At 39.0% G+C, this 25336-nt stretch overlaps 2 protein-coding genes across 2 annotated transcripts; both read left to right on the top strand.

Moving 5' to 3' along the window:
* Positions 1-330: 330 nt before the first annotated feature.
* On the top strand, positions 331-14181 carry LOC147338332 (uncharacterized). The gene is made up of 6 exons (XM_086264486.1): positions 331-394; positions 553-903; positions 1000-1332; positions 2193-2297; positions 13183-13247; positions 13752-14181. The coding sequence occupies exons 1-6, from the start codon at positions 352-354 to the stop codon at positions 13875-13877; spliced, it is 1023 nt and encodes a 340-aa protein (XP_086120612.1). The 5' UTR covers positions 331-351; the 3' UTR covers positions 13878-14181.
* Positions 14182-19998: 5817 nt separating this feature from the next.
* LOC147338331 (vascular endothelial growth factor receptor 1-like) lies at positions 19999-22391 on the top strand. Its single transcript, XM_086264477.1, has 6 exons — positions 19999-20041; positions 20160-20498; positions 20590-20928; positions 21270-21380; positions 21905-21969; positions 22091-22391. The coding sequence occupies exons 1-6, from the start codon at positions 19999-20001 to the stop codon at positions 22214-22216; spliced, it is 1023 nt and encodes a 340-aa protein (XP_086120603.1). The 3' UTR covers positions 22217-22391.
* Positions 22392-25336: the final 2945 nt, after the last annotated feature.

The following is a 25336-nucleotide window of genomic DNA, read 5'->3' as shown; positions in this document are numbered from 1 at the left end:
GCCAGATGTTGAGGTTTACAACATTAGGAAATTGCTGTGCTTAAAATGACAAATTGGGCATTACGAACAAACAAAATTTGTTTTCAAATGTAAATTTAGTCGTATTCATGTGTAATTGTCTACCTGTATTTCCATGCCGATATTACGTTTTTGTTTCTGCAGAATCATCAATAGAAAATGATGATAAGCAACTAGATTCACTGTAAATGGTTTGGTAAATTTTACAGGAAGTGCATTTTCCTTGCTTCAGCCAATCACTACAGTGTCGACTTTGTAAACCTCTATCAGCTTGTCACAAAATCTTTTGAGTGGGAAGACATCAGTTGTGCAAGAGAAGGCTGAAGTATCACAATGATCGGAAGATTAATTCCTTTGATTCTTCTAAGTACATTGTGTGAGTTTACTTCTTCTACACTGTCAGATGTATCATTTTAAACAATATAAAACAAAATATTTGAGGCTTTGTAATATTCTACATTACATGATGAATATACCTTTTAAAAAAGGTTTTCTCTTTTGTTCTAACTGTTACTGTTTGTCTGTTTTCTTTAGCTGTGACTGAAATGAATGAGATTCCTCAGCAGATCTCTGTAACTGTGGCTAAACCTGGAGATAATGTGACTCTGACATGTGCGCTCTCTGGAAGTGATCAAGGGTTGTTTTACTGGTATAAGCTGAATTTTGGATATATGATTCAAACAGTTAGTAAAGGAACTTTACTTTATGAAAAAATATCACTCAATGGACAATTTATCAACTCAAGATTCAGTGCCACAAAAGTGGGTAATGTGCTTTCTCTTACCATAAGAAATGTAAGCAAAGAAGATGAAGCAACATACTTCTGTCAAACAGGATCATCACACAAGTTTAGTTTTATTAATGGCACAATTGTGGCAGTGAATGGTAAAGCATTTTCATTTTATCGTTTATGTCATAACTGTGTCTAAACCCAAACAATTACAATTAATACCATTAAATGTCTTTTTGTGAATCACACAGATCCTAAAACCCAGCAGAAATCTATCACTGTGAAACAAACTCCAGATATGGAGTCAGTCAATCTGAGTGAGCCTCTACAGTGTTCGCTCCTGTCTAAGGACAAAAATGGAAAACATCAGTCCCCAAATGAAGACAAAGTGCACTGGTTTAAAGGTGCATCAGAATCCCATCCAGGCAGCATTTACCACGGCAGTATCAAAAATAAAGAGGACGGGAGATGTGAATACAGTTTCTCCGAAACTATAACAAATTCACCTGATGCTGGGATGGACTACTGTGCTGTGGTGACATGTGGAGAGATCCTGTTTGGTAAAAGAACTAAAGTGGAGATAGGTATGTTTTAAAGTATTATTAACATCTTTATTAATAATTTATAATTCCTGTGAGTTTGTTCATGAATAAACAAGATATATTCTCAGGCCTCTAAAATGAATTTGAGTTAGATCGACTAGAAGTATTAACAGCTCAATTTACTTTAACAGAAGATAACCTGATACTGAGGTGGTTATGTATACAGCTTATGTTACTAAGGTTATACTGCCAGGTTCATAATAAACTCACTTAAGGTTAACATAGCATGCCAACCCATTAATCTTAATTCATTCTTGTGTGTAAAGAATAAAAAGTGCATTTGAGGTTGCTGAGAATAAATGTTGTCTGCACCCATTTTGTCATTAACTGCAGTTTTTAAAAATTACCATTGAACTTGTGATATGTAAACTATTGCTGGATGCATAAAAAATGATAAACATCTACAGGGTGGGCCATTTATATGGATACACTGTAATAACATGGGAATGGTTGGTGATATTAAAGTCCTGTTTGTGGCACATTAGTATATGTGAGGGGGCAAACTCCTCAAGATGGGTGGTGACCATGGTGGCCATTTAGAAGTCGGCCATCTTGGATATAACTTTTGTTTTTTCAAAAGGAAGAGGGTCATGTGACACATCAGACTTATTGGTAATGTCACAAGAAAAACAACGGTGTGCTTGGTTTCAATGTAACTTTATTCTTTCATAATGTTATGTATTTTAACTTATGATAATTTATCATTAAAGTACCATATAACTAGGAAATTCAATCAAGTAGTTGCAGCCTTAGATACTTTGTTTTTAGCTTTTCCTGACACAAGTCTTTGCTTCCTAAATACAGAGATGTTAAGTGTCTGCTGCAATGTTTTCTCCTTCCAGAGTTCCCAGTCGTTACTGTGCTTGGGGCACTGTTGACCTGCTCTGTGCTTGTGAATTTTGCCATGTTCACGAGGTTAATATTGTCTGGTGAAAATCAGTGCAAAGGTAATTCATATGTGTATATATATATATATATATATATATATATATATATATATATATATATATATATATGTACACACACACACACTTGAACATATATTTATTTAGCAAAGGCATTCACTCAATGCTGAAAACATTCCCCGGCAATTTACTTATTTTACTATTTACTGAGCCATAATGTCAGTTTCCTGTTCTTAGCTGACAGGAGTGGTACCCAGTATACAGTATAAATATATTTTAATATATATATACATGAGCTATACCCATATAAACAAATACGCCATCTAGGAGAGAAAAAAAAATCAGCATGAGAAACAGTATATACACTACAAGTCAAAGGTTTGGACACAGCTTTTCATTTAATGGTTGTTATTTATTTTTATGACTATTTACATTGTAGATTGTCACTGAAGGCATCAAAACTATAAATAACTATGAGTCAACACATATGGAATTATGTAGTAAACAAAAATAGTGTGAAATAAGTCAAAACATGTTTTATATTTTAGATTCTTTCAAATCTTCGCCCTTTGCTTTGAGTACTGCTTTGCACACTCTTTGCATTCTTTCAGTGAGCTTTGTGAGATACTTACCTGAAATGGTTTTCTAACAGTCTTGAAGGAGTTCCCAGAGATGCTGAGTTGAATAAATCCCCACAATTGTCACGAACAAAGCAGCCTCACACCATCACACCTCCTCCTCCATGCTTCATGGTGGGAGCCACGCATGTAGAGACTGACCGTTCACCTTTTCTGCACTGCAAAGACATAGTGGGTGGAACCAGATCTCAAATTTGGAATCATCAGACCAAAGCACAGATTTCCACTTGTCTAATGTCTATTCCCTGTGTTTCTTGGCCCAAACAAATCTCTCTGCTTGTTGCCTTTCCTTAGAAGTGGTTTCTTAGCAGCTGTTTGACCATAAAGGCCTGATTCGCACACTCTTGGTCTGGGGCAGTCCTCATGAGCCCATTTTGTCGTAGCGTTTGATGGTTTTTGCGACTGAACTTGGGGACACATTTAAAGTTTTAGCGGTTTTCTAGACTGACTGACCTTCAGTTCCTAAAGTAATGATGGACTGTTGTTTCTCTTTACTTAGCTCATTGATTTTCACCATAATATGAATTCTAACAGCTGTCAAATACGGCTGTCAGCTGTGTACCAACCTGACTTCTGCATAACACAACTGATGGTCCCATCCCCATTAGGAAGGGAAGTTATTAGGGTGGATGAGGTTCGCCCTGAGTTCCATGAAGGCTTTTGATGTTGTAGAGCAGGGGTCCCCAATCCCAGTCCACGAGGGCCAGTGTCCCTAGAGGTTTTAGATCTCACCCTGGGTCAACACACCTGAATCACATGATTAGTTCATTACCAGGCCTTTGGAGAAGTTCAAGACATGTTGAGAAGGTAATTTATCCATTTAAATCAGCTGTGATGGATCAAGGACACCTGCAGGGACACCGGCCCTCGTGGACTGGGATTGGGGACCCCTGTTGTAGAGCTATTTTGGTTGACACGTCTCTACAATGTTGTGTGGAGATCAAGGGTGGTACTTCTGAATTGGCAGACTGGGGGTGGTGGTTCCCATTTTTAAGAAGGGGGACCAGAGGGTTCCAACTATAGGGGCATCATACTCCTCAGCCTCCCTGGGAAAGTCTATGCCAGGCAGCTGGAGAGTCCGTCCGTTAGTTGAACCTTGGATACAGGAGGAACAATGCGGTTTTTGTCTCGGTTGTGGAACACTGGACCAGCTCTTTATCCTCTCAAGGATACTCGAGGGTGCATGGGAATTCGCCCTACCAGTCTACATGTGTTTTGTGGACTTGGAGAAGGCATTTGACTGTGTCCTTTGCAGTATCCTGTGGGAGGTGCTTCGGGAGTATGGGGTGTCTGGCCCATTGCAATGTGCCATTTGATCCTTATACAACCGTTGCAAGAGCTTGGTCCGGATAGCCAGCAAAAAGTTCATTTCCGGTGGGTGATGGACTGAGGGCTATCCTTTGTCAGTCTGTTCATAAGTTTTATGGACAGGATTTCTAGGCTTAGCCAAGTGGTGGAAGGCTTTCACTTGGGTGGTCTCAGAATCTCATCTCTGCTTTTTGCGGATAATGGAACCAAGTATGAAGAGGTTGGAATGAGAATCAGCACCTCCAAATCTGAGGTCATGTTCCTCAACCAGAAAAGGGTGGAGTGCCAACTCCGGATCAGGGACAAGTTCCTGCCCCAAGTGGAACAGTTTAAGTATCTCGGTAGTGACCGAAAGAATGAGATTGCAGATACAAGCGGCAGAAATGAATTTCCCTCCAAGGGTGGCTGTCCTCTCCCATAGAGATGGGGTGAAAAGTTCAGCCATCTGGGACGGGGTCAGATTAGAACAGCTGCTCCTCTACATTGAAAGGAGCCAGTTGAGGTGGCATTGACAAGGATGCCTCCTGGGTAAGGTGTTCCGGGCATGTCCCACCGGGATGAGGCCCAGGGGCAGACCCAGGACATGCTGGAGAGATTATGTCTCTCAGCTGGCCTTGGAACGCCTGGGTGTTCCCCCGGACAAACTGGAGAAGGTGGCTGGGGAGGTCTGGGCTTCTCTGCTTAAGCTGCTGCCCCCGCGACTCAGCTTCAGATAAGTGGAAGAAGATGGATGGATGGAAGTTTCTTGCTTCTGGAAAAGAGACCAATGATATTTTAAACCAATGAGTCATGTTAAATAAAATGTGTGGATTTTCAGCATATTTCTGTAGGATGTTTCTGTTCGACTCTATTGTGTGGGGTTGTTAGGGAAAATGTTCTAAAACACTTCTTCAGTAAAGACTCAGAGAAGAGAAACACACAGAAGTTCTTGCTAGCAAGGGCAGTCTCCACACTAAGAGACTCCAGTGAGAGAACTGCCCTGGTCTTTATTTATACTCTTGAGCGTATGTGTGTGTGTATGGTGTGTGTGTGGTGTGTGTGTGTGTGTCACTGCTGATCAAAAGGGTCATATAACATACAAACACAAAAGGTACATCCTTGGTCATAAAGAGGGTAGTCTCCCCCACCCTAGATGGCACGGTGAGGAAGTCCAGCAGTTAAAGCACTTAGACTGAAACAGACATAGCTACGTTAAAACAATAAAACAAGGTGCGACCTCTCCCACGCTCCCAGGCGTGGGGGTGCATTCCTGGGATGCACCCCAAGCCTGCAGCCTGTTAGAGATCACACACAATTAATTATATGCCTCTAAGTATACATGGTTGAATATTTTCTAATACAAATAACTACATGCAGTATTCTACCATATGCAAACTTATATCACTAAAAGATTATACTGACTACTAAATACAATTTTCCATTGACATTCCCTCCTGTTGTCAGAAAAACTTTAAGTGAGATACCAGTTTGTCATTAATCACACAAAGTCTTCATGTTCCAACAGGTCGGGGTCATTATCATCATCATCACTTGTCATGGCTATTTATGCAGCAACAGTAGAAAATATTATGCGGTTAATCATGAGTTTTAGACATGGCAATATACACGTTACAAAGACACAAAATAAAAGTAAAAATATCCCAACTCCGATGAGTAGTCTTTTTAGCACCTGTAACCAGGAGCCAGTGTAAAGCCAAGAAAACCAGTCACTTGTATCACTTACATAGTCCTGATTTTTGGGCCTGCTGGATCTGTCTCACAGCATTCAGGGCGTCAGTCATGTTTGATGAATGTACATCGTCTGGTATGTAAGTGCAGCATGTGTTGTTGAAGAGGACACAAAGTCCCCTTTCTCTGCTAGTATCATAGAGTAGTTCTTCCCTGAGAGTTAGTCCAGGAACATATATAGTGTGGGGTATGTTGCCGTGCTGGGTAGATGGGAACAGACATAATAGTCTGTATTTGCCGATTCTGCTTTTGTTCTGTCGTGGATATAACGGTACCAGGCATTATTCATCCACGGAGGGATGTGGTCTTGCGTCATATCCCTTAGGTGAGAGTTGTCGTGTGTCCATCTTCTCTGCCTTCCTCCTGGTTCAGCTGTTTCCGGCACCAGCTGGGGTCCTGTAAAAGTGAGCGTCGTAGTCAAGGTAACCAAGAGGGTCCACCTTCCCATGGTTGCACACAGGTCCGTCACGCCTCGCACTTGGTTGCCCTAGAGTTGATCAGAGGCTGGAGGTTGAAGTGCGAGCTTACCCTACGGGGGCTCAATCAGCACTCCCCCCTCACCACTGAAACAACCAAGTGTGAGATTTCTCTATTGTGCTGTCTTGAGGGTGCCGGGGTTTCCTGGGACCTCGACCTCTTGCAGTGGCTCTGATAAATCCAGGAGGGTCTCTCCGCTATTTTGCAGGCAGTTGAAATGGTCAGAAACACTTGAATTGGCCTCTATCAACCCCCATCACCTCACTTCAGGCCTTCATCCTGCGGTAGGAATACTTATGACTCTTCTACTGTCTACTGTCCATCCTCTTTGTAGAAAGGGTGCTGGGTCCAGTTATCTTACTGGCGTTATGATCCCAGCAGTCTTCAATGTGCCAGCGTATGCACAGTATAGTGACACAGCATTAGGTGATGTTCATAGGAAACTGCTGTCATCACCACCATGGCTTCTGGTTCCTGTGCTTTCACAGAATCATGATATCATCCTTAGATTCCTTCTGCGCTGTCGATGGAGCTTGGCACGCTCCCCTCATCCTTCAGGTGCCCATCTGTTGTCCACAATCTCCTCTGTTGGCCTCTGGAAAGCCCTTTTGGCACAGCTCTCATTCCAACGCAGTTTCATGGTCCTTGCTGTGGCTCCAAAATCTGATCTCATGATGGGCCCCAACCAGCTTGACCTTTGACCTCAACCACTGCCTGGGCTGTCAGTTATGCCTGGAATGGTTCTCGCTTCTCACTGGGCCTCTGAAGATTTCTCAGGAGATTACTGCTGCACCTGTATTTCATTGCTAGGAGGAAAAACTTCTATTTGGAGAGCATGTCAACAATCATCAAACCACATTCTTTAGTTCAGTGAACTTATAGACCATCAAAGCCTCATCTGAACATGGATGCACCACTTGCATAGGTTTAATACCTGTAAATAAACGGTTAATCACACAAATCGCTGCAAAAATTATATAAAACAAAATTTAATGTTAATTCCAAAATTTAATGTTAATTCATTGTTTCATATTAATCCTGGATCCCCCATCTTGACACATGGACACTCCCATGAGTCAACTCATCAAAATCAGATTCCTGTCTCAAAGAAAAAAATTAGCTAGATCATATCCCAGGTAACATCAGGGCATCTCCTCCTCTGGAGCAGCACCACCCTGGACCTATAATCCTGCAATAAAAATGTTAGTGTGTTTTGCATAACACCTGGCTCTGCCAGGAGCCTGCATACACACCATCATGGCCTGGAAAGCAAAATCTGGAAGTGAAATCAAACTTTACACTTACAAACAATTATATTATAAGAGTAATAAGCATTCAGCACTAGCAGGACAAGTGTCATGTGCAGGTTTTCTCAAATCAGTAAATTACAACTATTACCCCAATTTGCCCCAGACATGGATCATCCCATGTACTCTGTTAACATTAATGTAATCAGTGACTTCCCTTAAGCAAAGTCACTCCACTCATATATTATTTATTATTATTATGGGCTCAAAGTGGCCAGCAAAGAGCCCACAATAAACTATTCCATAAACACGCAATCTCTTATTTGTTTTACTCATGTCACTTGTTTCAGCTGAATCTTCCACATGCAGTCCCAGAAAAAACAAACATAAGCAATACACATTGACTGTGGTCAGACGGAGGTCAGACACGGGTCAACAGGTTCCAGAGGTGCCATAAAAACACCATAAAGTCAACCCTAGCTGTGGAAAGAATGTCAGTCACATGTAAACCCAAAAATCCTATAGTAAAAAAAACATTAACTAATCCTCTTATAAACCACATAATCAAACACATAAAAAACTGTAATGCTGTAGAAAAGAAAATACAAATGTTAGCGCTGCGCAGGCATATGCATACTTTGTCACCGTTACCTCTGTAAGCAACACAAGGCAGTGAATAACACCCCTGGTAGATGCACAGACACAGAAAATGGCATTTCAAAGGTTAAACCATCATGCAACCTCGAATGTTGCTGTCATCTTTCTGCTCCTGTAACAGGAAACACATAAATTCATCCACCCTTTTGTCCTGTCTAGGTGGAGGTTAACCTTGAGTCGTGGTCAAGTCCTGTCAGCTTTTACCAGTCAGTCAGTTTGTTTTTTATTTCCATTCATTCATTCTTTCTTTCTTTCTTTGCTGATAGTGGAACCTGTCGTCGCATTTAGTTTCCACTTTCAGCAAAATGACGTCATCTCAAAAAAGAAAAAAGAACTTTAGATAGGATTACATCGCTGAATCCAGTTTTAGGCTGGGACACTTATAAGTGGCCTTCTCCAAAACCCAATTTAATGTGGAGAAGACTCACTTGTCACAATTTTCTCGACGACGTGTAGCACTTTTAATTCCCGACGTGCGGATCTGCTTAAAGAAAAGAAAATAGACAAACAAAATCAGTGCCTGTTTAAAAGATAAAAATGGAAAATAACAAATTATCAAACCAAACTTTCAGTGCACTGTGAAAGTATCAAAATAAAAAGGCCTTGTTAAGTCATGACACAAACTCCTCATCAACTTCACAACAGGAGAAGAATCATCAGCTAAATTCACTCCAAACCAACCATCAGCTGCACAACACACACATAAGCCTAATGTGTCTTATTAGCTATGAGTTTAATCACCAGGTCTGTGCTCTTCACTCATCTAAATCACAGATCTATTTTATTCAATTTTCCTTTTTCCTTCATCATAAAACATGTGACATGCTGTCATGCACTTCATAAAAAAAAAAAAAGTTTGTTCTGACGTATTCAGAGTTGTGTATCTAAATACAGAATTCACTCGCACATCAAAGCAGGAACTCAGTGTTTTAGAGTCTCCACTCAACACACAACAAACATCCCATTCACTCGTGCTAGAATTCAGTCACCTTTCATTAATCTAAAACCGATCAACTAATTTGCATATCAGCTATTAACCCACTAAGTTGACAGGACGACAGAAAAGCATGTTCAAAATAGTATCACAAAAGACAATTTCCCTCATACAGTAAATTACATGTGCTGCCTCAATCAAGCAGGAAGCTTCTCCCAATTTACTATATTAACAACTAAATTTATTGTCTGATCACTGGTTTATCAAACCAGGATTTTTTTTTTTTTTTCCCCACAAAAGTTAAATTGTTGTCCTGCAACTTGGAGAGTCAATTTTTTTTAGGATAAATTCAGTATTTAATAACAAGTGTCTGCTAAATTGACACTATTTTAACACTCATGAAAGATAACAAGCTAATTTTCATTACATGTGTTTGTGTTATTAGGCAGGTCTAATGCATGTCTGTGGAGCTGCATCTCCAGCAGAGCATGTTCTTAAAAGCTGCCTTTCTTACACACTTCTCTACTATTATTTGATCATTTCTTAACTAATGTGCTATGAGTCCACTGGTCTTTGCATCACACTAGGTGACTTGGACAAGATGATAAACAGACTGACATGCTTAAAATGTTGTCTAATCTTCATGAGCTCTCTTGTGTTTGGAAGTGTTAGTAGGGTTAATGCATGTTCTTCTTGTGTGTGTGATTTTGTATATGATGTATATGTTTTTTATATTTGCATATATCCAGACTCCTTCTCAATTTTCCAACTTAAGCAGTCAGTTTTCTTTTCCCCAGGTTTGCTAACCCAAATTTTGATTTCCCACATTAAATAACAGCATTCCTCTGTGTTCTCACCACTCCTCTCTGTCGTCTGTTGTCCTCTCACTCTTTTGTCCTCTCCCACTTCAACAGTCCCGGCAGTTCTCCTTCAGCTTTGTCCTGTGTCCCACTGTCCCTTCTTGCCATTTTACTCCACAGGTGGCAAATGTCAAACTCCAACTGTTCAGTTCTCCTCAAACGTTTTCTTCACATGCACAGTGAAGTTTCAGCTTGTTGTAGACACAGTGCCATTCATCCGATCAGTCAGGATGATGGGTTTGCTCTTCTTCTCTGATGCTGTTTGTCCACACTGCTGCTGCTTGCTGGGACTCTTTGCTCAGGACTTGCTGCTGTCTCTTTATCAAGTTATTGCTTTGGAGCTGCATTCCTTGTCTTCAGGGAGAGATTAGTTTCCTTGGAGCTTGCTTGTGAGGTTGAGAGACACACGGTGTTGTAAATAAGTCAGCCAGAAACTTGGCCTGCATGTTTCCAATGATGTTAAACTATAACTTTCTTCCGACTGCTGCATGTGGAAAATTGATTCAGGTCTGCTTTTCACCTGAAAGTGACAAACTAAAACATGTTCATTATTATCATCACTGCTTAATCAACACACATCTCTCTCTCTCTCTCTCTCTGTTTTTGTGAACAATCCTTTCTTAAAAGCAGAAAATGAAATTATAGTTGTTTTTTTTTGCTGATCAACACAAAACCTTCTCCCTATGATTATTTTCCATCTACAATATAAATTCTCTCTCTTTTTCACTCTTCTTTTTTTTTTTTTAAATAGCTGGTGACCTGCAGAATCACACGCTCTCACGATCAAAGGCAATTACTTTTACACAGCGCACAAAAACACTGTGACGTCAGACACATTCACACTCACTTTTTCATCTGCGTAAATAAATCATATGGCTGATGATATGTGCCATGGTGATCCATAGGCATGATCACCAGTTTAACTATTTTTCAACCCAACAAAACAAATAAACAAAAACATAATGCTGATGTTATGAACACTCTACACACAAGTCAAGATGCAGGAAAACTGCTCACGGAAACGCTGCACACTCCAGTTATCACAGTTATCATAGTTCTGTTTGTGTGAAATATCTGCTTTCATTATTAATACCAGTTTATAGGTTGTTATCCTTTTTATTATTAGTTTGAATGCGTTAAAATTAAGTTGTAATTTAGCTTTTTGTTTATTTTACTTTATTCCTCTTGCATTTATATCTATTCAGTCGGGTCTGTTTCCAACCCTTTTTTAAACTACTTCAAACTACTGTGATCTCTAATTTTCACTGGGTGAGGGATTATTATGTTCTTCCTAGTCTGAACTGCTCTCTTCACCTGAGCTGCTATCCTATTTTGAGTTACTGTCTACTTTGTTTCTTCTACCTCTTGCTCTTCCACGATGCATTCCTCTCTCTTTCTTTTGGATTAATCGTGCTCCGGCTTGCTGTTTTTCTAGACATTTCTCATCAGGTGTTAATTTTACTTGTTTAATCACCCATTTTCAAAGATTTTGCTGGGCCGTCGCTGGCACGCTTGACTTCAGAGAGGTTTACTGATACGGCCTTCGACTTCACCCTAACGGTGAAGCGGTATCAGTTTTATGAGATGAAACTCAACCTTTTTCCTTTGTCACCAGTACATGGGCTCTTGCAGGATACACAAAAATGGAAGTAGTTCAGCAATTTATTGTGCTGTAAAATCAACTTACTTCCAGACACACACACATATGGACATTTGCGCGCTTTTACAATTTGTCACGAAGTAATTTCAGCTACTTCTAAAACTAGTCAAATTCGGCTCCTTCCGGCGAACCCAACCTAATTTGTCACGAGATAATTTCAGCTACCTCTAAAACTGGTCGAAACACAATTCTTTTTGGCGAACTTAAACCTAATTTGTCCCGAGATAATTTCAGCTACCTCTAAAACTAGTCAAATTCGGCTCCTTCCGGCGAACCCAACCTAATTTATCACGTTACTTAAACGTATTTTTACTTTAAATCTTTGCGGCCGTCTTTAAATACCAAATAGTGTTTCTCACCCCCGATGTCCCACTGGTGATTCAGATCATTGGACTGAATCCCACCGCCGTGGACCAGATTATAACACCGGCCCAGACCCGAATTTAACGTCCTGGGGCTCTCTCCTCGTCCAAGAGGGCTGTGCACAGGCTTCGGTGCTGGCTCCCCACGGCGTCAGGAATCAGTGCTGGATCTTGGAACAGAGTCACAGATAACAATTCTGATATTTTCTGATCCGGCTACGAAGGACCAAATAATGTTAGGGAAAATGTTCTAAAACACTTCTTCAGTAAAGACTCAGAGAAGAGAAACACACAGAAGTTCTTGCTAGCAAGGGCAGTCTCCACACTAAGAGACTCCAGTGAGAGAACTGCCCTGGTCTTTATTTATACTCTTGAGCGTATGTGTGTGTGTATGGTGTGTGTGTGGTGTGTGTGTGTGTGTCACTGCTGATCAAAAGGGTCATATAACATACAAACACAAAAGGTACATCCTTGGTCATAAAGAGGGTAGTCTCCCCCACCCTAGATGGCACGGTGAGGAAGTCCAGCAGTTAAAGCACTTAGACTGAAACAGACATAGCTACGTTAAAACAATAAAACAAGGTGCGACCTCTCCCACGCTCCCAGGCGTGGGGGTGCATTCCTGGGATGCACCCCAAGCCTGCAGCCTGTTAGAGATCACACACAATTAATTATATGCCTCTAAGTATACATGGTTGAATATTTTCTAATACAAATAACTACATGCAGTATTCTACCATATGCAAACTTATATCACTAAAAGATTATACTGACTACTAAATACAATTTTCCATTGACAGGGGTGAACTGTTAAAATTCACCTCTGTCAGATTTTAATTTTAAATCAATTCCTAGCAGTTCATGGAAATTTTCCAGACTAATTTTTTATTTTGTAAAACTATTGTTAGCATTTTCACCACAATTCTGCATAGAAATAAACAAAAACAAAAATTGGCAGTGATAAATGCTCAAACAATTGGTTCTTGATTTTGACGTGACAAGCACTTAAAATAATCCTTTAAAAAAACATTTTTAATGTCTTCTTTCTATGAATAGGAAAAGTACCAGTCTTCAATGATGTTGGACAAGAAAGATCACCTGCCAACCAAATAAATGATGAGGTACACACACACACACCCCTATAGCAATCTATCTATATTGAAATGCATGACTTGACTTTGATCATAATATTGGATAGGATGAAACACACAGAACGAGGAAGCTAAAGATTTTGTAAAAGAAATAGAAAGCAGTTTGATGTTGTGAAATACAAGAAAGGGCAAAAAAAGAAAACCTAGAAAAACTAGGTTTGATCTGAAAAGTAGGTGTCAAATGATGGTCTAGTAATCAATCACATCTGACATCTCACCAGTCCTTTAAAGTAAACAATGACATGTTTACTTTAGTGTAATATCACTTTAGATGTGTGTTTTCATGATCATAACTAAACAGCTGCAATTACCATTGCATGGAAACATGAAGTCATGTCAAACAAGACTGTTGCCTAAAGACAAACAATAAAAAAAAAATGTCTGTGCATTGTTCTCTGTGTTGTTTGTGTTTATGTGTTCTAGGTGTTTAAAAATATTTTCAAAAGTTTGTTCATTTCTGTTAATAATTTACAGGAGGGTGAAGAAGTAGAATTAAACTACGTGGCTCTGGATTTCCCCTCAAGAAAATCTTCAAGATGGAAGAGTAAGAAGGAGTCACCAGAGTGCACCATATACTCTGGCATCGGAGAGGGCCAGTAAAAGGCTGTCCCCATGAAAAAGGCAGAGTGGGGTTTTTTGTTGTTGTGTTATTGCCGTAAGTCAAATTGTTTTAATTGCCTTTATGAAGATTTTTTGCCAGGATTCTTGTTCAGGTACTCTAGACTGATTAAATAGGTAGAGTTGTTACCATATATATGCAATGTATGTTTATTGTGTGGCAGACTGGTGCCTGTGCAAAAAGATGTTTTTTTAGTCTTTATACAGCATGTTTGTACTTTATGGTCTTGTAACCTCTTACTTCTTTGCTTGTTATACCTAAAGCTAAATAGCATCATGCTTATCTGCTCACTGTGGAAATACATTTATAAAAAAATTATAGAAATAAAAAATATTGATTGTATCCACCATTGGGTTTGTTATTCAAAAAAGTGATGCATTACACATTACTGGTTATTTTTCTTAAAAGTAATGTAGTATATTACTTATTTACAACTTGAAACTGAATGACATGGTCAGATAAATACAAAATATTTAACGACATAAAAAAAAGGTCTCGATGCATGCTCAATTATTCAGGTAAGTAAATCTCCAGAAGTTGATTCTGTTTATCTGGATGTAGCGTTTTCAGTGGAGGAAACGTTTCATCACTCATCCAGGTGACTTCTTCAGTCTCAGCTGACTGCAGGTTTCCCCAATCTTATAAACAGTACGTTTGCATAATAACCGAAACCAGCCCACTGAAGGAACGATGGGCTGGAAAGTCAATTCCTTCATCATAGTTATGCAAATTCTCATGACCATTCATCGACAGCCACTGATCAAAGACCATTGATTAATGGCCATGAGTACTATTCTGCACAGACATTTTTTATTTTTAGTACTATTCTGCCCTTTCACTTAACCATCATCTCATGTAGAAAAAAACACACTGTTGTTCCTTTCTGGCAGATTTATTCAATTGGATGCATAGCATAGCTTTTTGAAATACATGAAAGGATGAATGGCAAAACTGTAAACATAACACAAAATATCCCGTGTGAGCAGGATGTTTTTTACAATCAGAAGATGATATGACCTGTTACTATGCAAAGCAAAGCAGAACTTAATAAGCTAACATTTGAGGTTAGATAGTGCTACTTAGCGTCTAGCCTAATATCAAATGAAGCACATCATTAGATGAATTCACTTGCTCAAACTATCACAAGCAACTCACAGCAGTTAGTGCCAAACACACACTGGTAAAACACAACATTACTGCCAACTTACAGACTGTGATGGCTTAAGAGGTAGCATAGGCAGGCACAGGAGTAGCAAACTGTCCTTCTCCCATTAGACAGGAAGTAGTGAGAGATAGCCCTTTTGGTAGGATGTCAAAATAAAACGAACAGTGGCCCAGAAACAAATAAAGATTGCATGAACTTATATAACACCACATAACATGTGGGGCGACTCTTAAGGAGCCAGAACAAATACCATTCACAGAGAGTTGGGGAATGGCTGCAATCACAGCATTGTAAGATGGTGACAGATGTACCCTTAGGCCCCCTCCTCGATTCAGAGATGGTCTTTCCCTTTTCACGTAAATGGCCTCCTTGACTCCGCCCTCAAACCAGCGTTCCTCCCTGTCCAGGATGTTACATCCTCATCATTGAAAGAGTGTCCGCTGGCCTGTAGGTGTAAATAGACTGCAGAGTCCTGGCCTGACGAGGTAGCTCTTCTGTGTTGTGCAATCCTCTTCGCCAGAGGTTGTTTGGTTTCCCTGATGTATAAATCCTGGCAATCCTGGCACGTAACAGTGTACATTATGTTACTCTGTTTATGTTGGGGGACACGACCCTTGGGGTGGACCAATTTTTGGCGCAGTGTCTTTTGGCGTTTAAAAGCCACAGAGACCCGGTGTTTAGAAAAATGTGTCTCAACTGTTCCGATACTCCTGACACATGCGGGATCACTACAGGTTTTTGCTTTGTCAGCAGTTGTCCTTCTCTCTTGAATCGGCTGGAGCTTTTTTTTGGCGCCTTCACACACAAGAGCACAGTGCAGCAAACATACATCCAATACAATAATAACAATAACAATAATAATAATAACAGCAATAGTAATACTACAGGTCCACACTGCTCATGGACCCCAAGTCCCCAGAACCGGGTCCGTGACAGTACCAGAGTGTTGTAAACAAATAATAGTGTTCAATTTAAATGTAAAAACTGTGGGTAACTGGTGGACTAACACTTCTGACATACATTAAATTGAGTCAACATTTTTGTAAGTAAAATGATAAATTACAAATTAAAAAATGCACAGAAAATTGAGTAATGTGTATGTATAATCCAAATGAGATGTAATCCACAGGAGGTATCTTTTTCACGTTTGCTTTTTATTTTTAGTTTCTGTGTGGGGAGCTAACATTTTGAACCCCTCCCACAGAGTCTACGTTTTTTTTTAACAGTAGCAGGTATCAGAAATATTTCACTTCTGAAATAAAAGTTGGTCTATGAGAATTTCCATTGTTGCAATGTGGTTTCCTTCATTGTTTGTACAAGGAAAGAAATGTTCAAATTCAAATTCAAATTTTTATTTGTCACGTACACAGTCATACACAGTACGATATGTAGTGAAATGCTTGGACAACTGCTCGTGACCTAAAGAAAACAAAAAAGGAAAAGGCTATGAATAAGATAGGAAATAAATATAAAAAATTAAAAAGGGTAATTTAACTAGAAAGGAATAAAATATAAATTAAGGTTAAAAATGAAATAACTGTACAACACACTGGGAAAGAATAAGATAAAATATATAAATTAAATTGAAAATAAAATAACTCTACAACAAAATACACAATACACAATATAGAACTATATAAGAATGTATGAACAAAATACACAAGAAGTATAAATAAATATATACACAATAACAGCAGCAGTGATTTAAGTGATGAAGTGAAAACAATGTCCAGAAAGTCCAGTGTGTGTGTAAGAACCATATGTGTGGGTCAGTACTGTGTGGTGGTGTGATTGTGATTGAGAGACCGTATCGCCTGTGGGAAGAAGCTCCTCCTCCTTAGTCTCTCTGTGTTGGTCTTCAGGGAGCGGAATCGCTTTCCTGACCTCAGCAGAGAGAACAGTCTGTTGTTGGGATGGCTGAGGTCCTTCACCATCTTCCTGGCCTTGGTCCAGCACCGCCTGCTGTAGATTGAGTGCAGGTCAGGGAGCTCGGAGCGGATGGTGCGCTCAGCTGACCGCACAACCCTCTGTAGAGCTCGTCTGTCCTGCATGGTGCTGTTCCCGAACCAGGTTAAGATGTTTCCCGCCAGGATGCTCTCTATGGTGCACGAGTAAAAGTTCCTGAGCACCTTAGAGGGCAGTTGGAAGTCTCTCAAGCATCTGAGGTGGTAGAGACGCTGACGGGCCTTTTTCACCACGGAGTGATTGTGCTATCCTCCACATTGTCGTCAAGTTTTTTGCTTATCAAAGTCAAGAGTCTAAGGACCTCAAGGACATTTGTGGTAAGTTTAATTTGCCATCTCTGACTTGGTTTAACTTAAATTGTGTGTAGAAATCAAAGGTTGTACAGTTTAACCACCTGTGTGGTTGTTAGGTCTGAATATTGTTTTTTAGTCCCCCACACTCACCTTAAAGGAAACCAAACAACATTCATCGTGGTTTCTAATACTTGACACGTCTTTTTTCTTAGCTCCTCAGTCACACAAGTCAAATATCTGGTGGTCTGTAAACCTCATTCAGAGAAAGCGACAGTAAGATTAAATCACACGAATCTAAATATAACATATTTAACCTCATGAATCATAAAAACTTTCCCTCAATGGAGAATTATCTTTAACTTTCAAACAGTTGTAGTTGTGTGCCTAAAAAGTGTTTTTGTACAACGTTATATTACTTGAAACAAAATGAGGCCATATTCAGGAAGGAAGGTCTAGAACTATCGACAGCTTTAGCTAAAAAGAGCCTGTGGTGAGTTCTTATGAACTAGATTCATGTCCTGTTGATGCCCAGATGCATATGCATTCTGAGTGAACAGGCTTGTTGGGGTGTGGGAAGCACCGAAGTAGCCAGTCACAGCTTGCATCTTGTGGTCCACATGTGGCTGTGCTTGTTTTTTCACAAACACTGATACTGGCACATACCGCAATACTTGAAAATGAAAAAGTACAGGACTCCTGCTGATTCAGTCAAACTATTTTTACACAGCTGCCTGTGCACCACCAATGTGATCGCTTTTAATGATCACTGCTTCCACACAGTTGTGTTCACAAGTTCAGTTGTGTTCACATAATACACAGCTTTAATTCCCCGCAGGGCTGTTTAGAACTTTCTAATGTACGACATTGAAATAATAGTATTTTCTTTATACCTTATATATTTAGTAATATGAGGATAATATACTTTTTCATACACTTATACTTAGCAGTATCAATAATACTGTAAACATACACGGCAGACCCAGTGGCATTTTGATCATCTTTATTTTACCAGTTGCCGTACACACACACAGAGCTACAGCTCTCCCGCTGCCAGTTCAACATAATAGCAACCAAATTCGCCAAAAACTCAAAACTTTTAAGCCGGCGAGGCGTGATTGCAGCATATAATTTGGATCATCCAAATTATACACTTTGATTAAAAGTCATTTTAAGAGCAATGGAATATAAATCCCTATTTCATGTTTTATATGAAACAAGGCCAGCAGAGAAAAAAAAAATGTAGATCGGTTATCAGTTTCTTATCCGTATATTGATCGACATGGAAACAAGAAGTAAAGCCTCAGAAATCTGTTGTAGTGCTTTGCTTCGTGAGAGGAATGCAATATTTTTCTATTACAGAGAGAAAATCCAGGCTTTGCTGTCAGAATCACACAATATCAGCTATGTATTGAAAAAAATCTGTCAATAACAGGTCACGGTAACTTGGAAAATATGTAGCACTAATTAAAGAAATCTGATTTGTAGGATGTTAATCTGCACACAGCATATACTTCTTGCAGTCAGTTTTTATCAAGACCATGAGTACGTGTCTGTTGTGGCCTCTTTTCATGTTTCCCCTCATTATTTCTCACCTTGCAGAAAATTACTCAGAAAGCTGCATGTTCTTCTGCTGTGAGTACTTGCCTTCAATGTCATGTCATAAAACAAACAAACAACCCCCCCCCAAAAAAAATTGTGTTTGTTCATCTCATCTCATTGATTATGACTATTATTAATTCTGGGTTTATATATCGTTATGACTTCTAGTGTAATGTTTCTGTTTTGTACTTCCAGCACTCAAAACTTTCTCTGTTCTATAAATTCTAGTTCTTAAGTTTAGCTCCGGTTTATTGCCGGCCTTGTTGCCACATTTCTATGTGTTTTGTTTCCACTTCCCTGTTGTGGCAGCTGTTTTTCCACATGTGTGTTCACTTTCCCAGTTACCCTCCAGTGTATTTAGCTCTTGTGTCTGGAGGTCTGCTTATGCTCTCTCCCTTAGTCATAGCCACAGTAGTATAGTATCATAGTTTGATATCTCAGTTCGAGTCAAGTCACAGTTCAGTTTTGTTCCTGTAATCATTCAGGAGCTAAATAAACGATTGGCTGTTGGTTCGCACCTCTGCTCCATTTCCCTCTGTGTCTGCATTTGGTTCCACACCTCACTCTCTTTGCACGATTTGCCTCCAACATATCAGTTATATGTTGGTAAATGAAATGTACCAACATATAACAACGTTATTTTAGTAAAAAATTTACTTTAAAAGCACTGTGCTGAATAATGTTGTTTGTTCTATCACCAGCTTTTAGTATAAAAAAGCTTTCTATTAAAGTATGAGTTAATTATTGGTTTACTTTAATTATACAAGATTAATAAAAAACAACTACAGCTAAAGGCTATTTGACTTTTCTTTCATATACTGATGGAGTCGTGCTAAACGTGAACCATATTTAGCATCATGTGCTTAAAATGACAAATTTGAAATTACAAACAAACTAAAATTGTTTGATGATTAGAGCCCAGATTCACTGTAAATGGTTTGGAAAATTTTACAGGAAGTTTATTTTTTTGCGTCAGCCAATCACTATGATGTCGACTTTGCAAACTGTAATCAGCTTGTCACAAAATCTTCCTTTGAGTGGGTAGACATCAGTTGTGCAAGAGAAGGCTGAGGTAACACAATGATCGGAAGACTGGTTTCTTTGATTCTTCTAAGTACACTGAGTGAGTTTACTTCTTCTACACTGCCAAATGTATCATTGTAAAAAATATAAAACAAGATATATATTAGGCTTTGTAATATTCTACATTCTAACTGTTACTGTTTGTCTCTTTTCTTTAGCTGTGACTGAAATGAATGAGGTTCCTCAGCAGATCTCTGTAACTGTGGCTAAACTTGGAGATAATGTGACTCTGACATGTAAAATCCCTAGGGATGATGTTGGGTTGTCTTACTGGTATAAGCTGAATTATGGATATATGGTTCAAACAGTTGATAATAGAAATTTTGAAAAAATATTATTTCAAATTAACAACTCAAGATTCAGTGCCACAAAAGTGGGTAACGTGCTTTCTCTTACCATAAGAAATGTAAGCAAAGAAGATGAAGCAACATACTTCTGTCAAGCAGGATCAGTATACAGTATTACCTTTATTAATGGCACAATTGTGGCAGTGAATGGTAAAGTATATTCATTTGGTTGTCTTTGATAAGGGAGGGTCGAACCCTAAACAACTACAGTGAATTTCTTGTCTTTTTCTAATTCCTACAGATCCTAAAACCCAGCATAGATTGTTCACAGTAAAACAAACTCCAGATGTGAATTCAGTCCATCTGGGAGATACAATGACTCTGCAGTGTTCGCTCCTCTCTGAGAACAAAGATGACACAGATCAGTGTCCAGATGAAGACAAAGTGCACTGGTTTAAAGGTGCATCAGAATCCCATCCAGGCGTCATTTACCACGGCAGTCTCAGAAATAAAGAGGACGGGAGATGTGACTACAGTCTGTCCAAAACTGTAACAAACTCATCTGATGCTGGGACGTACTACTGTGCCGTGGCGACATGTGGACAGATCCTGTTTGGTAAAGGAACTGAAGTGGAGATAAGTATGTTTTTAAAGTATTATTTTAATATTTGCTTATCTGTACTAGTTGTTCCTGATTCCTGATGATTTGTGTGTGAATAAGCAAGAGATATTCTCAGGCCTTTAATACTTTTATCCTTTGACCATTGGTAAGCAAACTGTTACTGGATGCATAAAAATTAACATCCAAACTAACTTTTATGATAATTTTTTACTGAGATACTGCATACCTTGGAGATTGAGTTAATTTAAACCATCTATATGAAATGTTATTACTGTGGATTAACTGAGTGAGTAATGTACAGTATTATACTATTATATAATCGAACGTTAATTGTCTGCTGGGATGTTTTCTCATTCCAGAGGAGTTCCCGCTCGTTACTGTGCTTGGGGCACTGCTGACCTGCTCTGTGCTTCTGAATTTTGCACTGATTCTCTCCAGAAAAAAAATCCAACCTCGTAAACACTGCGAAGGTAAATTAATCACATGTATAACATACTGTGTACATATAATTAATATCAATAATTAATATATATATTAATAATTAATAATTATTAATAATCAGTAATTATTAATAATTTATATGAATACAAAGTTTCCTTATTTTATTTTTTACTAAACTCAGTAAAAAATTTTCCTGTTTCCTGTTCTTAGCTGACAGGCGTGGTACTCAGTGTGGTCGATATTACTTAAAATTGTTGCATTAACTATTGATTCATGTGCTCACACGTGGCCAGAGGATAACAGTAAAAAAGTCAATTAAATGCAGAACCATTACCATGGTACAACATTAAAAGCTAACACAAATACCAGGCATTATTTATACAAAAGAATATCTTCAAATATTGTAAAAATGGTGCCTTGTTGGTTTCCTGGCAGTAATGATGATATCGCCCTATAACGTATTTCTACAATCTCAAAAGATTTGTTCTTGATTCTGCCAGACAAGCACTTAAAATAAATAAATTCACTGCTAACCTTTTCTTTTTATGAACAGGAAAAGTAGAAGTCTTTACTGATGTCAAACAGGAAAAATCACCTGGGGATCAAATGAGTAACGAGGTACACACACACACACACACACACACACACACACACACACACACACACACACACTATGCGATGTTCTCTCTTTGTGTATTTATTATTTTCAATTTTTTATATTTTTGTTAATAATTTACAGGAAGGTGAAGAAGCAGGACTGAACTATGTGGCTCTGGATTTCCCCTCAAGAAAATCTTCAAGATGGAAGAGTAAGAAGGAGTCATCAGAGAGCACCATATACTCTGGCATCAGAGAGGGCCAGTAAAAGGCAGATTTAAGGCTGATGCAGATGCCATTCCTCTGGGTAGATGAAAAAGGAAATTACAATGACAAAAGACAGATTCTTTTGTAAGACGGATTCTTTTAACCACCTTTATGAAGATATTCTGTCAGGATTCAGGATTAGAGAGGTAAAATGGGGAACAACCATTAAGATACTTAAAGACAAATGGATTCATAAATGAACTGGAAGCCAGTGAAGCCAGGTTTTTGGACCAATTTTGTGTTCTCCATTCTTTAAGCAGCGGTTTGAGCACCGTTTAAGCACCGGCACCGTTTCAAAAGTACCAATATGGTACTGGTATCGGATAAAACCTAAACGATACCCATCCCTAGCAGTAAGTGATTCTTTATTTAAGTTTTGCTCACTAAAATACCTCAATCATGTATGTTTTCCCCTACCTGAAGTATCACATGGACATATGGCCTTCTGGAAGAGTACATGAGCAGAAATATCACCATAACCCAATATTCATTCTTAACTTAAGGCTAGAATACAGAATACAGTTTTGCTTACTGCAACTGCTGCATGCACTTTTCATGATTTGGAGAAGCAAAGCATGAAATGGACACAGTGGACCGGTGTGTCTGTTACACTAGTTCCACCAAACATAGCGCTGGTACTTCCGAAAGGGCACACTCAACTTTTATTGTAAGAACAACAGAAGCTAAATAAAGGAGAAAAAAGGGCATCTCACAGAGCAGAGAACTCAACAATACACAATATACTTGCAAGGTAAATATTCCAGACTCAAGCTCAGTAGCATTATCTTGCTAATAAACCACAGTAGTTTTACCTCTCGGAGCCCTCCGTGTTGGTTTCCTGTGTGCAACCTGTATTGGGCAGTCCACTGTTTCTTTGAAATTATGGACTCATGTACCAGTGTGAAGTGAGTGGTACTGCACATTTGAACCTGGGTGGGCAGCCCTGTACTGTACTGGCATGAAATGTGGGTCACATGGATACCAGTAGGTAACCCCAGATCTACATTGTGGGCATCCTGTGGGTATGATGCCGGCATGTGGTGATGCCCATTCTGGGCCCACACCATACCACAGAATGGTCAAAATCTAGGTGTGGGCTGCCCTACTGACTTGTGTGGATGGCCCCATGTGGGCCCACAGTAGATGAGTGGGGCATGTTGGTCTGCCCGCAGCGCCTAGATATGAGCACATAGGGGGCATATTTCCTGGGTAATAGGTAGAGTTCAGTAGACATGCTTTATTGGATTTAGGCACATTTAGGGACTATGTGCCTAAATATGCACTCATAGGCTTAATCTCGTGCTCAGCAGACTCATTATATACCTTGCATGTGTATAACGGTGTTTTAAATGAATGGATTGAGTCTGCAACATAAGCATGTTAAGGATGTTTAAATATTACACTTGTCATAGCTGTGGCGTTTCTGTGAAAACCCTAAAAGGTTATTTAAACATCATCAAGGCCTATACAAAATGAGGCACCAAAGTGCCTGTTGTTACAATGTTACAAGTCTCACATGTGTGTGTTTTTCCCCCCAGGGATCATTTATAGAGCAACGTGATTTTTTCTGTATTTAACTAGCAGGTTGCCTGCTGTCAGTCTTTCCCTGATTAAAAAAATGTGTTAACCCACTCTTTTCAATCTGCATGGTATTGGGTTATTAACACAGCTCATATTAATGGATGCTGGCATCTCATGCCACGCCCATGCAGCCTGTTTCTTAAAATTTGGCCAAAAATGTACACATGTGATCTGCTGGAGGTCATTTTATGTGACTGGCAGTGTTTGTGATCTTTTTTCTTGCCCAAAGATGCAGATACTGATGCAGATACTGATCCTGTGGCCGGGATGATGCACTTCTACAGCCCTCTCCTCCTGCCCTCTTGAGTCTCTGCTGAGAGATACAGCAAGCCTTCTGGCAATGGCACATCCCATGTTATCAGTAGTGACAAAACAGTAGCAAAGACCAAAACTAGAACAAAAGGAGGGATAAACAGAACAATGGTCTTTGACCACCTTTCGGGCATTATACTTCGAATCTCAGCTGCACCTGTAGTCAGGTGAATATGTATTGAAATGCAATTTTGCAAGTACCCAAATATAATAATAGACAGATTTTCTGTATTTTGATTATGAAAAATTTCAGTAATATTTAGGTGACGGTAAATTTCAGTTATTTTAAGCCATCTGGCAACCCAGCCACTATAAATTTTCCCACTTGAATTTCATTTGAGGAGAATGAGAAACAAACGTCATGACAAAAATCTTAAATGTTCACAATTTTATTAACAGAACTTAGAATAAACAAACAATAAATACCTTAAATCCTCTAAATGTCAAACACAAGCTTTTAGGATTTACATCACCAACCAAAAATGTCTGTCATTCAATTAAATTGATAAAGTGACAAATGAATATTTGTATGGCATTTCATGCAATATTTTTTAAAATGTAGATTTAAGTAATAATTAACATTTCCACTTTATACAAAACATAGTGTAGTAACATTTTTGTCTTCTATAATCACTAGGGCATTGGAAAAGAATTACACAACTCACCAGCAGGTGGCAGCAGAGCATCTTTTGGGCCTACAATTCTTCTTCTTAATAGGAAGTTAAATGATTTCAGTTTACTTCCAAAAGACAACAAGACTGAAACTGTAGCAAAAGTTTTTGTAGTAATAGCAGGACTACATATGGCCTTACTTTGTGTTTGACTTTTTACTCTGGAATGTAGTCATGAAAGGGGCTTGACCATAGTAACGTCAACCATTTACAAGAGAAAAATGTGCAATTAGTGTTCATTTTAAAAATAAACATACTGGGAAATTGGTGGGCTCATGCAACACAGCATCACATTCACTTTGTGGTCATCAAACAAGATTTTTAATGATCAGAGTTTCAATGATCGACCTGCGTGTTTGCACTGAGTTGATTTAACTTACGCAAAACTTAAAAATAAGTAGCTTGTAAATGATTCATTTATACAGGATTCTTTGGTTGTAGTTGATGTTTCACATGCAGCAGCATGAACAATGAATGGAAAATTAAGCAGTGATGTGGTTGTGTGGTGTGAATCCACAGAAGGCTTTTTTTTTCTCGTTTTTCATTTTTAGTTTCTG

Source organism: Aulonocara sp. 'chitande type north' Nkhata Bay, linkage group LG2, assembly GCF_057382095.1.
Source record: "Aulonocara sp. 'chitande type north' Nkhata Bay isolate Kocher_YH1m ecotype deep benthic linkage group LG2, A_spYH_male_GT1.1, whole genome shotgun sequence".
Taxonomy (NCBI): domain Eukaryota; kingdom Metazoa; phylum Chordata; class Actinopteri; order Cichliformes; family Cichlidae; genus Aulonocara; species Aulonocara sp. 'chitande type north' Nkhata Bay.
This window is presented reverse-complemented; position numbering and strand designations above follow the sequence as displayed.